Here is a 13,314-nt window from a genome sequence, read left to right as displayed (position 1 = left end):
AAAAGGAGGCGTATCACTACGCGCTCGTTTTGTGGCCGAGTGGTTCCTGTGGAAATGGGCTCTGTTCTGAGCATACACATTTGCAATAGCTTGCTTGGCGTGTTTAGATATCTTCGCAGTGTGGATCTTATAAAAAAAATACGCACCGAAGAACCATTTTCTCAAAAAGAGATGCGCAGCGTGGAGGGCACAGCCAGCACCATCTAGTGGCACAGCTGCCAAAATTGCAGGGCAGCGAAAACGCGTCACGAACGAAAACGCCATAAAAAACATACAAATTCACCGAATCCGATCCTTTCTCCCTAAAAAAGGTGCTCTTTATGAAGTTGGCAAATGTAAGATGTATTAAGCTTGCAGACAAAATAACTATTATTTCCTCTCGTCAACAGCAGGCACTATTTTTCATTGCAGATGCGGAGAGCGCAAACAAGAGCTGTAGCTTTGGCAGAGTTGCACTTTATATATGAAACTGAGTATAGTGAACACAAACACGTGTGCTGGCAGTGTCGTCTACGGTCTCCCTTTGTAATATGCATAACAAGAGTGATGGTCCAAAGAACGCTTCGTAAATGACCTTAGCCATAAAAATGCACACACTGTGTTCAGCAAGGAGGAAGCAACTACGCCACCTGAGGCACAGAGGGACTTGCCCAATTGGTGCAGTGGCAAAGGTGGTGGTGGTGGTGGTGGCAGGTGGCTGCTGTGTGGGAAGGCCTGCAGAAGAGAAAGAGGGCAGTTCTCAACCAACGAGGCCACCCATAAGACAACATGCCATAGTATGGAAGCGGTTCCTACAACAGTGCAGTGTTCAGAATAAACTGACGCAGTAGATGAGGAAATATGTCAGCAAGCAGGCTGTATCCAAGGAGACACAGCCCTCTGCGCAAGTGAAGCAACTACAGTGCTCTCTCGGTCAGCAATGAAATGCATTTTACTACTTACACATTCGTAGAACGAGAGGAAGAAGATAGTTTACACGGTATGAAGGAGCACTGAACAAAGGTAGAGGGGGTATGCCTCACTTCGCAGGTCTAGCCATTGTTTCGACAAGTGGACTTCTCTTCGCCTGGCAAAGCGATCATCACTGGCAGGGGTTTAAATACGGTCAAAGCAGAAAGCTGGGCTAGTTGGTGTGTCATCATAAATAAAAAGACTAGCACGAATAACACAGACATAGGAGAAGACAGGACGAGCCCTAACTGGGCTAGTTGGTGTGTCATCATAAAAAGACTAGCGCAAATAACACAGACACAGACATAGAAGAAGACAGGACGAGCGCTGCAGATACACCTTACAAAGGGACTGGCTTTGCAAAGGGCCCAGGACAATTCCTAAAACTTTCTGAAAAGATGTGGGGGGGGGGGGGGGGGGGAGTGCAAATGTTGTGAGGAAGAGATGCACGACTCTTATATGTCTCCACCCGAAGGTGCTTTGATTAGGCAAGGTTTTATTCCTAACAGAGGAAGAATCGTGAGGTGTTGTCCGCGGCTCTTTTGTCATTATCTCTCACACATACACTCAGGTGAGAGTCAGTGCTCAACAGAACATCTCTCTGCCACTCGGTCCTCGCAGCCGTGGTCTGGCTTTAGTGTTTGACGCAGGGGTGAAAACAGGCTCGATCATTTTGGAGCAGCTTTGGAACAATGAAATTAGAATTCTGGAGCATCTTATACCCCAGTCACACGGGCAAGTTTAGTGACACTTTCACGAAGTGCACTTACATAGGAAGAGTGACACTTTCGGTGCTCGCTGTCACACGGCAAAATCAAGTGTCATTTTTAAATGACGGCAGTGCCGATGCGGATGCTGCAGCCCTATGTGGAAATTAATTAGTTTTCACAAAAATACCTTAAAAGTCAATTTTATTGCAAGCACAATTACCTTAAGCTAATATTCAGTTTATTTGTGCATTTCAGTACATGGTTTTCACAAAAAAAAAAAAAAAAAAAAAAAAGCATCGCGATGTCGCACGCGCTTTTCGCCAACATGCATGGTTACTGCTGTTTATAAGCAAAACCGACCTCGTTTATTATATATAGTTGCGCTACTAACTGCGGTTATCGTGAACGTAGTTTTGCGACTTTGATTTGCATCGTTAACCGGTAGCGCCTACGTATGGAACGGACACCGGTGTTCGAGCGCGAAAAGTGCACGAGTTGTATGATTCAGAGTAGCGTGCATTTTTCACACGAAATCATGTCCGACGGCGCTCCTATGCAGCTTAATATGTCCAGCGGCGCAGCACCACGCATGACAGCATCGTCACGTCTTCACAGCGTTTGCTTGGCGTGTAATTGTACACAGCGTTGAAAAATGTCCAGTTTCCGCAGCATCACGAAAGTAGGCGAGAAGTTCGCAGCGTTCACAGCACCGGATGCTACGAGCTTTCCGCTGTAATGCCGCCCGTGAGCGCCCGTGAACGGCAGAGCGCGCGGGGCAAGTAGCGCTTGGCCGTGCGCTCCTCCGTGGTCGTCGCTAGGCCTATAGTTTGGCATCGCAGTATCAGTGGGCGGCGCTTTCGTATGGCCAGCTTAATATGATATATGGCTCACTTGTGGCACTGCCTTGAGAGAAATGAGAATAATGAGAGAAATGTGCAATTGAAATCGACGACTCCTTAGGAGCGTAGCTAGCGTGTACGTGTACTACAAGGGTGAGCTGCGCCGCTCCGCCGGGGACGATGGCTATGACAGCGGGGCCGGATGCGCCGTAAAGGTGCTGGCTTGGAGCTGGCGGCTTGTGGGAGCAAAAGCGGTGCTGTCTTCGACCGGCGCTTGAGCGAAATGCTGCCGTGTCAAGTGACGACGTTCTAGAGATTGGGTTACAAATAACTCCAACTTGTTTGATGCAGCTTGAGATACCGCATACCATCGAGGTGCAGCAGCAGACGAACGCCTTCGCCTTAGAGCAAGCACTTAGAGCGAGGATAGCTATTCAAGTGTACGCATTGTTTTTAGTTGGTGACAGCTTAAATCCCTTGCCTATTAATAGAAACGCTCATAAAATTACGATAAACATTTCAAAACATTGTAATTCTAAAAAAATGTATGAGTAATATGAAGTGCCCTGTTGTCGAGACTACACACTCGCCTGCCGGACAAAGTGTAGTGAGTTCCCCAAACTCACTTTGCGCTGAGTGTGTTCGGCAGCGAGTGTCATTAAAGTTCATCGTGTGACACGATGCGAATGACACTAAACGCGAGTGCACTCGTTGAAAGTGACACTAAACTTGCTCGTCTGACCGGGGTATTATTTATGTTTTGGAGCAAGTTTCTTAAGTCAAACGCCTTTGGAAATTGCAGTTTTCTCTTTCCGACATACAAAACTCACAATCCGATTCCTTTTTACGCAAGTTCAATGCCTTTGCAGTCATCTTTGACAGGACAGACAGCCAAAGCATGCAAAGATATATAACGCAGGTTGACTTTAGCAACAAGTTGGAACAGACTAGCAGCAAACGGAACGCTTGCTGGTGCATTTCATAACAGAATACCTCCTCTGACCTGAAGCATTTGCCTATCTTGTCTTGATAGATTAAAATGCACTCAATGCACTTCACTTCAATGCACTCAAGTAGTGCCACTAATTTAGAGTTCAGGTTAATGGGCACCACATTTGCACTCTGCATCTTGTGCATATCCCTTTCGATCATATGCCGGTGCTGATAAATTCCTGAGCGCTGCTCAGTTGTGCCTTCAGGAAAGATAGATGGCACAGAGGCCTTTTCATCCAACAGCTATTTTTATTTATTTATTTTTATATTTATTCAAATAACTCACAGGCTCCTTGTTAGCAGTATTGTGTAAGTGAGGCATACAAAAGAAATAACAAAATGTAAGAGCAAATACAACAAATAAAAGAACACGTCACACAATGGTTACCCGAAAGTATTGAACACAAGACATTAAACGAAAAGAAAGAGTTATACAAAGTTTAAAATAAGGCTACACAGCACAAAACGCAATTATTAGTTGAAGCTAACAAGAGGGTAATAATGTGGATTTTATACAATGTCAAAATATTATTGTTTCTAAATGCTCATAGACCAAATAATTAAGCAAATATGTCAGCTATTATTTCTCTGTACGCTGCAGTATCACTGATATTAGTAACATCATCATACTTCTGATGCCTGCCAAGGGTTCATCATTCTTTGCTTTAGCAATGCTGGGGCTCATTTTTAAACCCCCATAATGCTTCAAATATGATTTTGTCTGCCGTAGGCCTGACAAGCTTGTGACTGAAAAAAAGAGGCTCGATGGTAAAGTCTTGTTTTCGCAGCAAAACGATTAGAATAACTCATGCAGTTTTTGCAGTCGGACAAGTTTCCTGGCGGCTCACAGTAATTTGCACTATCTGCTTTGCTTGCTGCTCTTGCTTCTCTCTCCACCAGAGATTCAAAAGGCTGGGAGGAGGTGCTATATCACATGCACAGTGCATTTCGTTTTCGCAATTAATTCCGTCCAATCACCTGTGGCTCATGTTAAATTAACTTGCAAACAAGTACTTATTACACTCCATGCTTCCCTCCCTTACAAAAATTTTATTTGTATTAAACCTAGTGCAAGAGGCATTATATATCTTGGCCCCCGGTGCTGTGACACTGCTCCCGTGTTCTGCTAGATTTCATGGCAGACCATCGAGGAAGCCAGTTTAGAGCAGTTTTGGAGCAGAGAGGAACGGCACTTCCACCCCATGTCATGCCCTTGAACAGTCTTCCTCTACTGTGAAGAAACCACTGGAATTGCTGACCAGCTCTTTAAAATTCATTGCATGTAGTTTCGTATCTCATCCAATACCTCTGTACGACTTGGGTCAATCGTGCAACCATTTGTTTGTTTGTTTGTTTGTTTGTTTGTTTGTTTATTTATTTATTTATTTATTTATTTATTTATTTGTTTGTTTGTTTGTTTGTTTGTTTGTTTGTTTGTTTATTTATTTATTTATTTATTTATTTATTTATTTATTTATTTATTTATTTATTTATTTATTCATTCATGCATTCATTCATGCATTCATTCATTTATTTATTTATTTATTTATTTATTTATTTATTTATTTATTTATTTATTTACCCTCAGAAACCCAAGGGCATTACAGAGGGGAGTGGGGGCGAACTAAAGAAAGTAAAACACAATACAGCAAAACAAAACCCACAAAACTGAATAGTCATTATACAGTAAATGTTAACGCCTGCGCAACAAGATATAAAAATACAAAATCAGCAGCAACACAACCAAGCAGTAGATGTTGAACAAGCAAAAGCACCGAAAAACGACAGCAAAAGTATGTTAAACATTAGAGCAAAAAAGGCTAGTAACAGCTGTATGAAAAGCAATGGCATCTGTGATTTCAGCGATGGCACGAGGAAGGCGATTCCAACTGTTAGAAGTGCTTGGAATGAAGGAGTCATGGCAGTATTTAGTGAGACATTATGGAATTCCTACTTTGTGACGGTGATCAATGCGTGATGAAGCGTAGGACGGTTGGATTAGAAGTTTCTGTCTAAAATATGTATTATAGTGAAAAATCTTATGAAACAAACATAGCCGAAATATTTGTCTGCCTTTCGTTAGAAGAGGAAATGACAGGGCAATGACATTGCGTATGCTTATGCATCTTTTTTCGTCCACTCATGTAGCGCACCGTGTCCCTCTTTCGTCTCACCTTTGCAACTTTGTACTGATCCCTTGGTATACGTTGTTACTTAATGGCTTGCGTTTTCTTTTTCTTCTGCAACTCTAGTCGAAGTAAGTTTTGTTGCCCAATGTGCTGTGTATGCCCCTTGCCAAAAATGTGCCACCCCTTTCACTGGTCAGCAGTTCAAATCTCGTTCTTTTACTGTGTTCCCTCCAGACTTACAGAGTGTTCATTTATGAAGAGAGGCTTAGCACCACAGAACCAAGGACAACAGAGGGTCACAGAGGGTCACAGTCACAGAGGGTCACAGACACAGAGGATCACAGTCACAACAGAGGGTCAGTCACAATACAAGGACAACAGAGGGTCACAGTCAACAGAGGGTCACAGTCACAACAGAGGGTCACAGTCACAGAGGATCACAGTCAACAGAGGATCACAGTCAACAGAGGGTCACAAGGACAACAGAGGGTCATAGGGTCACAGAGGGAACACTACTGCACTAATGTTGATAGGCAGCTCAACCCATCAACTGAAAAGGCAGCAAGATAAGAAAAAAGAACACAGTGCACTGAACCAAGTACTACAGCATGCAGCAATGGCCAGGCTGATTCAATCGATCATGTCAGTGTCTACCGTATTTACGCAATTGTAAGTCGTCATCCTTTTTAAAATTTGAAAATATGAAAAAATTTAAAGGGCGACTTACAATCGAAACCAAACCAAGGCACTGCTAATAGGGACATGATAAGCGATGTATCGGGCAGACTATGATGAATTTGAAGTGTGCATAGTAACACTCAGTTACTGTGCATGCTTCTAGGGAAGCATTTTTCACTCTACACCTACGGGAGTGTCGGTAGTTTACGAAAGGGCTGCTATTCCAATCGCAGACATACTCGCTCTTTGCACATCAGTCATGCTGGGTCCCGTGACACGGCAACACTTCCAGTGTCGATAGTTGATGGAAGGGCCGGCAGCTTGTTTCACTTGACGGCTGACCACACGCATAGTCATGAGTCCAAAAAACATTCAGCGCTCGTTCACTGCAGCGTTCAAGAGGGCAGCTATCATTTACGTCAAAGAAACAGCTGCACAGTAGGCCGCAAGTTCGAAGCTTCTTTTTTTGTTTTTTTTTCGAAAAGTTTGCCACGAGGCATAAGTTGAAAAAGGGGGAATGGGATGCAGGAGATAGAAAAGTTAAAAGAAGGAGTGAAGTCCAGTTGCGCTTAGGTGTTCGCAGAGGTTGGCGGTGTAGCGATTGTGCATTGTCCACTTTTCGTAATCACAATCGGGGTTCCACCGCAGGCCCACCTTCATGAGTAGCCGTTGTCTAATTGGAGTCGTTGCTGGACATGTCCACAACAAGTGATGCACATCATAGATCTCAGGTGCAGTGTCACAGTGAGGGCATCTGTCAGTCACTGGCAGATCTTTATCACTTCTTCTTCTAAACGGGTTAAGCGGGTGTGGGAGTGTGGTAAAATTTTCAACTGTGATGCCAGGCGAAGAGGCTGGAGGGAAAGAGTCATGACGCTTTCCAGAGCTGGAGACCAAGCTTACAGCGTATGTCACAGAAATATGTTATCTGAAGTAGGGACGAGTAGTCCAGGCACGCAATAAATTTTGTTGTGGAAAGCATCCATTGGTATGTTGCTTTTTTTTTTTTTTCATTTCTGGACATGCGACTTGGTGAGGGGGGTCGACTTACAATCATGCAAATATGGCACTCTACTCACGTCAGAGAGAACCCACCAGCACAGTCATTTTAGATGCTGCCGGGAGAAGTGCCAGGCCCATACCAGTGATTGAATGCAATGTGAGCTTACTTCCAAGTACTAGGCTTAAAAGGTGCACATGGTACAGCCAAAGGCAGATGCAGCTTGCTCAAGGCAGTAACATCTGCACACAGCATCAATAAAGAAAAATATGTGCTGTTCTTGAGAGAAGGCCAACAAAGTGAAGAATGTGAGCCAAGAACTAGGGCCCACCATCATCATCATCAGCATGACTATACCCGCTGCAGGGGAAGCTCCTCACCCATATTACTCCAACTAACACGGTCCTGTGCTAGCTGCATCCACTTGACCTCTACAAACTTTTTACCCTCATCCACCCACATAACTTTCTGCCGCCTCCTGCTATGCTTTCCTTCCCTTGGAATCCAGTTTGTTACCCTGAGCGACCATCGATTATCCTCTCTTCGCACTACATGTCCTGCCCATGCCCACTTCTTCTTCCTGATTTCCACTAGAATGTCAGTAACTTGAGTTATTTCTCTGAGCCACTCTGCACGCTTCCTACCTCTTAATGTTACCCCTAACATTTTTCGCTCCATAGACCTCTGCGTTGTCCTCAACTTAAGTAGAACCCTCTTGATTAGCCTCCACGTTTCAGCCCCATAGGTGAGTACAGGTAAGATGCAACTGTTGGTTAAATCTCGTTACAAGACACACTGTTACAAGAGACAATCTGTTATAAGAGACATTTAAAAATGATTTGGTTGGTTTTTTTATGACTGCCATGTTAACAACATTGCATACAAAAGACATGGTTACAAGAGACACTCGGTTACTAAGGACAACTTTTTCAGGTCCCTGGAGTAAAATCTTCACTATTTAGAAGAGACACAACCCAGGTGTGCTCATGCAATGCAGCAGAAGCATATCAACTCGTACATGATGCACTTCAGATTCCCTCCCCCCCCCAGTGCTTCCCCACCATTGGAAGCATTGGAAGATCAAAACTATCCCGTTGTTTCAGCTGCTGGCATCACATTACTGTCACCTACGAAACTAATCAAAATGCATGAATGAGATGCATGAATGACGAAGTACTATGCAGTAGTGACCCTGCACAGATGTCTACAGAAGGGCACTCTCCCTGCTGCATTCCTCAGTGATGCTGAACACAGGGCTTCTTCAAAGCCTCCCACCTTTAAGCACTGCCAAGAATAGCCACCACCAACGTTTGAAAGGCACCACTTGGGGGGTTGGGATGGAGCGCATTTGGAAGGTGCTCAAACATTGACTAACAGTTTACCGGTATCACTCAAGAGGAAAGTGTATAACAGATGCATCCTGCCGGTACTCGCCTATGGGGCTGAAACGTGGAGGCTAACCTAACCTAACCTAACGGTTCTACTTAAGTTGAGGACAACGTAGAGCGCTATGGAACGAAAAATGGTAGGATAAGGAGAGTGGGTCAGAGAAGTAAAGCAAGTTAGTCACATTCTAGTGGAAATCAAGAAGAAGAAATGGGCATGGGCAGGGAATGTAGTGCGAAGTGAGGATAACTGATGGCCTTTAAGAGTAACCAATTAGATTCCAAGGGAAGGTAAGCGTAGCAGGGTGTGGCAGAAAATAAGGTGGGTGGATGAGATTAAGAAATTTGCAGGGGTCAAATGGATGCAGCTACCACAGGACCGGGTTAATTGGAGGAAAATGGGAGAGGCCTTCGCCCTGCAGTGAGTATAGTCAGGCTGATGATGATGATGACTTGGGGCATGCAGCACCTGGCAAACAGCCCTCAGCTGTATACTGCTGAATGCAGGGACTGCATTACTGCGCACTACTCATTGGGCAACATTTTCTCATTCATTTAATTATCTCCTTTACTTTTGTCCACCATTTTTATCACATATCCTCTTGTAAGGCAGTAAACATCAGTAAAAAAAAACGACTGATATTGATGTTTATTAATCATATTACTGTTTTCACCATGCCATTTGTGTGCATCAACCTATTTATAATGAGCTCCCTAATTTGCCTTGCAGCAAGTGCTAAGCAAGTCGTCACGTGAGCATTTTGCAAGGAAGGTGGCACTATGTAACAGCTGCACAAATAATAATAATAATAATAATAATAATAATAATAATAACATCCTTTATTCAACTCTGTGCACGAAATACACGTTCCAGCGCGCTTAAAAGCCCACTGTCCACCCTCCGGTCGAAAATATTTTCTTCCCCAGTGACTGTGAGACTTCGCCCCCAGAATGCAAGGCCGCAACATGTTTTTGAAAAGAGTAGCTAATAACGCAGTTACAGCCACCCCAATCACCCGATTCTGTCGTGTTTCTCTCCTTCCGTTCCCTCGCAAAGGTTTTTCACTCTCCTGCCCGGTCGTCTAGCCTCCGCAAGACAAATTGCCCTTTCTCCTCCGCGTTTGGCAGGAGGTGGGGCGTGGCACTCCGCCTGCGCGGAAAAAGAAAAAAGAAAACGGGCGAGGGAGCGCGCGCCACTGGATTCAGTCGGGCCATGGCGAGGGAAAAGCGCGCAGCGAGCGGTAGACACCCATCCTTCACCCTCAGACAGCGAGACGGACCAATGGACATCGTTCGCGGGAACTACGTCATTACTGTGGCTCGACAGGCCAGCGCAGGAAATGGGGAAGCTGGCTTCCCGAAGGAGAACATGAGAGAGCTTTGATTTGTATTTTCATTGCTTTGCGGCGCGCGTGTCACTGTAGCATTTTGCACAGACTATCTCCGGTACCTGATCAAAACACTGGGCTCTTTTGCCTAAAAGGTCCTTCCCTGGACAGTGGCCCTTTAAGCACTGTCGCTTGTGTGCGGGGCTGGGCAGCCGGAGTATGAAGTACGAGTTAACACCAAAAAAATAAAATGGAAAGAACAAATTCAAACAATATTCAGGCCTAAAACTTGCTTGTTTTACACGAACAAATGACAAAACAAAACATAAATACAAGAAAAAAAATCTTCAGCCTTGCGCACATTCAAGAGAGATAAAAACATCAAAAACATGGCAAAGAATATTGAATCAGTCGATATTATCATTCAACCATCATCGAAGAAACATAATCAATTGTTTTATTCTGTTAATGGTGGGGCTGTTCGCATTTTATTAAAGTAGTAAGGAACATAATAAATATAATAAATACGAGTTTTTTTCCCATAATTAGTGAAGATGCGGGGTATGTCATACTTTTCCGACTGATGGAGAGGCCGGGTTTTAACATTCTCGATTTTAAAAGAGCTGTGAAAAAAAATCTTGTGTAATATATCAAAGATAAATTGCTTATGGACAGGTAAGATGTCAAAATGTTCCATACAATCTATTGCCGGTTTACTGTGATAGTGGGTTCCGTAGGCGAGATTACTTGCAATCCTGTGCAGAATGCAGCTAAGCGTATTTAGTCTATATATAGATGCGGTGCCATAAATTGATATTCCATATCGTAATATGGACTCTCCTAACCCCTTATACACCATCTTTCTAACCGACACATCGCAAATGGATCGTAGAGTGTACACATAAATGCATACCAGGCGCAAACGTTTGGCTATTTCTTGAATATGGGTATTCCACGACAGTGTTTCGTCAAATGTAATGCCAAGGTACTTGTAATTCGATTTCAGCTCCAAAGGCGGACATAAACAGCTCCTGTGGACATCCTGCTCACGAAACATCCAAGGGAGTTTCAGTGCCTAATGGGGAGCTTCAACCATGCTCAGCGACCCCCAATTCAAGTCCACTGACCAGCGCTCCCACTCTCTACCCTCTCAGGGGTGTGGTGCGATAGGCTTGAGCCAAGAAGACAGACAGAGCTGCTTAGCAAAAGAGCCGGAACTCACCAGTGGTCAGGAAAGGCTGGCCACCTCTGAGCTCTGGGGGGAACTGCATGATGCATGACTCGCAGCAAACACCTGCAGCAGCAAGGGGTGGCCAAGGACAGAAGAGGTCACACACCAACCACAGAGATAGAACATGCCCTCCGCCACATTCTTACCAACTATGATTACAAATGCTGTAATGGTTGACAGCATTAAATGACAACCGCTGATAGTGAACAATTATTCTGAGGTCACCACAGGTAGCACTTCTACAAAGCGTTTTTAGCAAGCAATGTTCATGTGGCTTCCGACTCCAACTATCAACTGTCCCACCTTTCTCTGTTACACATGCGATCATTAAGTAGTGTCATTCATTTCTGTGGTGCAGCCGGTGCAATTGACCACTAAGAATCCAACACAAAGTTGAGTTTGGCCCAGTACATCCTCAGCAATAGCATTCGCAAGCAAAAATTCGTCTATCCATTGCAGCTGGCCCAGTGGCCAAATGTGTTCTGAGAATTCCAGCGCCTGTTGCCAGTTGTGTATGAAGTGCCTTTCACGTGCGGGAAGACGTACGTAGATCCAAAGGGAAGGTGCCTAAATACCCACTCACATGACCACAACACTTCATTGAAGGGCGCTCCATCCTCAAATCTTGCTCTCATTACAGGAACTGCCTGCTTAACAACCAATTGAATTGTTCTGAAAAGTCATGTGTGCCCCTTTTTAATGAAATCAAAATTCTGTATAAACACAAAGGTAAACTAACAAGACAAATCAGTGAAGCGTTTCATATTCATCAAAATCATGACTCGTGTGTAAGCACCCCTTCTGTATCTGTTCATAACTGTGAATGAATATATCTTGATTCAAAAGACTGAGTTATCTGTTTAGCGGTTGGTGTTGCACATGCTCTTTTGGTTGTGAAAAGAGTATATTTTGCGTATTTCTTTCTAATAAACTGCAGCTGACAGTCAGCGCAGGTGTTGTCTTCTTCCTTGTCCTTCGTCTCCCCGCTGTTATTCCTTAAAAATGTAGCAACTAGCTCAACTCTCCGTTTTATTGAAAAGCAACACAAAAAAGCACATGTGCATTTTTAAAGTGTTTGCTACCAGAGTCACAAAGCAGCAGAATACTTCCTTCAGATCCTATGCATAACAGACATGGAACAAGCACACAGCGGTGTGTCGAAAGGAGAGTGAATTGTCCCCTATGGACGAGCTCTTTTATTTTGCACGTGGGGCACACTATGCCCCAGTGGCATGACATTCAAAAGCCTACTTTCAATGTTACGTCACACTGGCTGGTGACGCTGTGCCAGCTCTTCCTCAAGACACTTGCTTGACCTGAATGAATACTTCAGTATCAAAGGGACAAAAGCTGGCATTCCCTCGAGGCAGCAGTTAATGCAGACTTGTCTGGCCAATGCAACAGGGGCACGATCTGAAAATTTCTTTCCTACCCTCATAATCATAGGTCATATTGAGGCCAATTTCTACAACACAGTGACGCTGCTGGCAAAATGCATCATCATCATCATCATCATCATCATAATCAGCCTGACTATACCCACTGCAGGACGAAGGCCTCTCCCATATTTCTCCAATTAACCCGGTCCTGTGCTAGCTGCATCCACTTGACCCCTGCGAACTTCATAACCTCATCTGCCCACCTAACTTTCTGCCGACCCCTGCTACACTTGACCTTATCAAGTGTGGGTCTCCACGATTTCATGGTGTTCGTCCAAATGCATACTCGCCTTCCTTTCCCCAAAATTATAACTTAAACTGAGAGGCAGCCCTGGTTTGTGCGATGTCACCTTGAACAACCTTGAAGGTACGCCAGAGAGCTCTTTCACCTATACCATGTGCAGCCTGCATCCAAGGTCAAGGGTAGCATGGCGCGAGGCTAAGGCCTCTCTTAGCCAACAATGCAAAGGCCTCCATTTTTTGGCTACATTATAGTCCCTAAAATGCTTCATCTATACCCTCTATAGTCCCCATGTGCCTCTATATGCCTGCACCTCCCCCCCCCCCCTCAAGCAGCAAAATCTAAATCTTTATTTGAAAACTGGCACTTTAATTTACATGGCCCACTATA

General features: G+C 44.3%; 1 protein-coding gene across 5 annotated transcripts in view; it reads right to left on the bottom strand.

Moving 5' to 3' along the window:
• The window catches only part of LOC146194291 (uncharacterized), an 85,532-nt gene that overhangs the window by 57,591 nt on the left and 14,627 nt on the right, over window positions 1–13,314 (bottom strand). For 3 of the 5 annotated variants that reach the window (XM_084597331.1, XM_084597333.1, XM_084597332.1), the window contains 2 exons: window positions 11,236–11,307; window positions 630–714 (listed from right to left, as the gene is read on the bottom strand). In XM_084597331.1, coding sequence (XP_084453457.1) covers window positions 630–714; window positions 11,236–11,284 — 134 coding nt within the window. In that variant the 5' untranslated portion in view covers window positions 11,285–11,307. The remainder of the gene's footprint in view (window positions 1–629; window positions 715–11,235; window positions 11,308–13,314) is intronic. The other 2 variants (XM_084597335.1, XM_084597334.1) reach the window with 1 other exon arrangement.

This window comes from Amblyomma maculatum, chromosome 3, assembly GCF_055883805.1.
Source record: "Amblyomma maculatum isolate TAMU_Amacu chromosome 3, ASM5588380v1, whole genome shotgun sequence".
NCBI classification, from domain to species: domain Eukaryota; kingdom Metazoa; phylum Arthropoda; class Arachnida; order Ixodida; family Ixodidae; genus Amblyomma; species Amblyomma maculatum.
The sequence above is the reverse complement of the archived record's forward strand: the minus strand, read 5'-3'. Positions and strand labels throughout refer to the sequence as shown.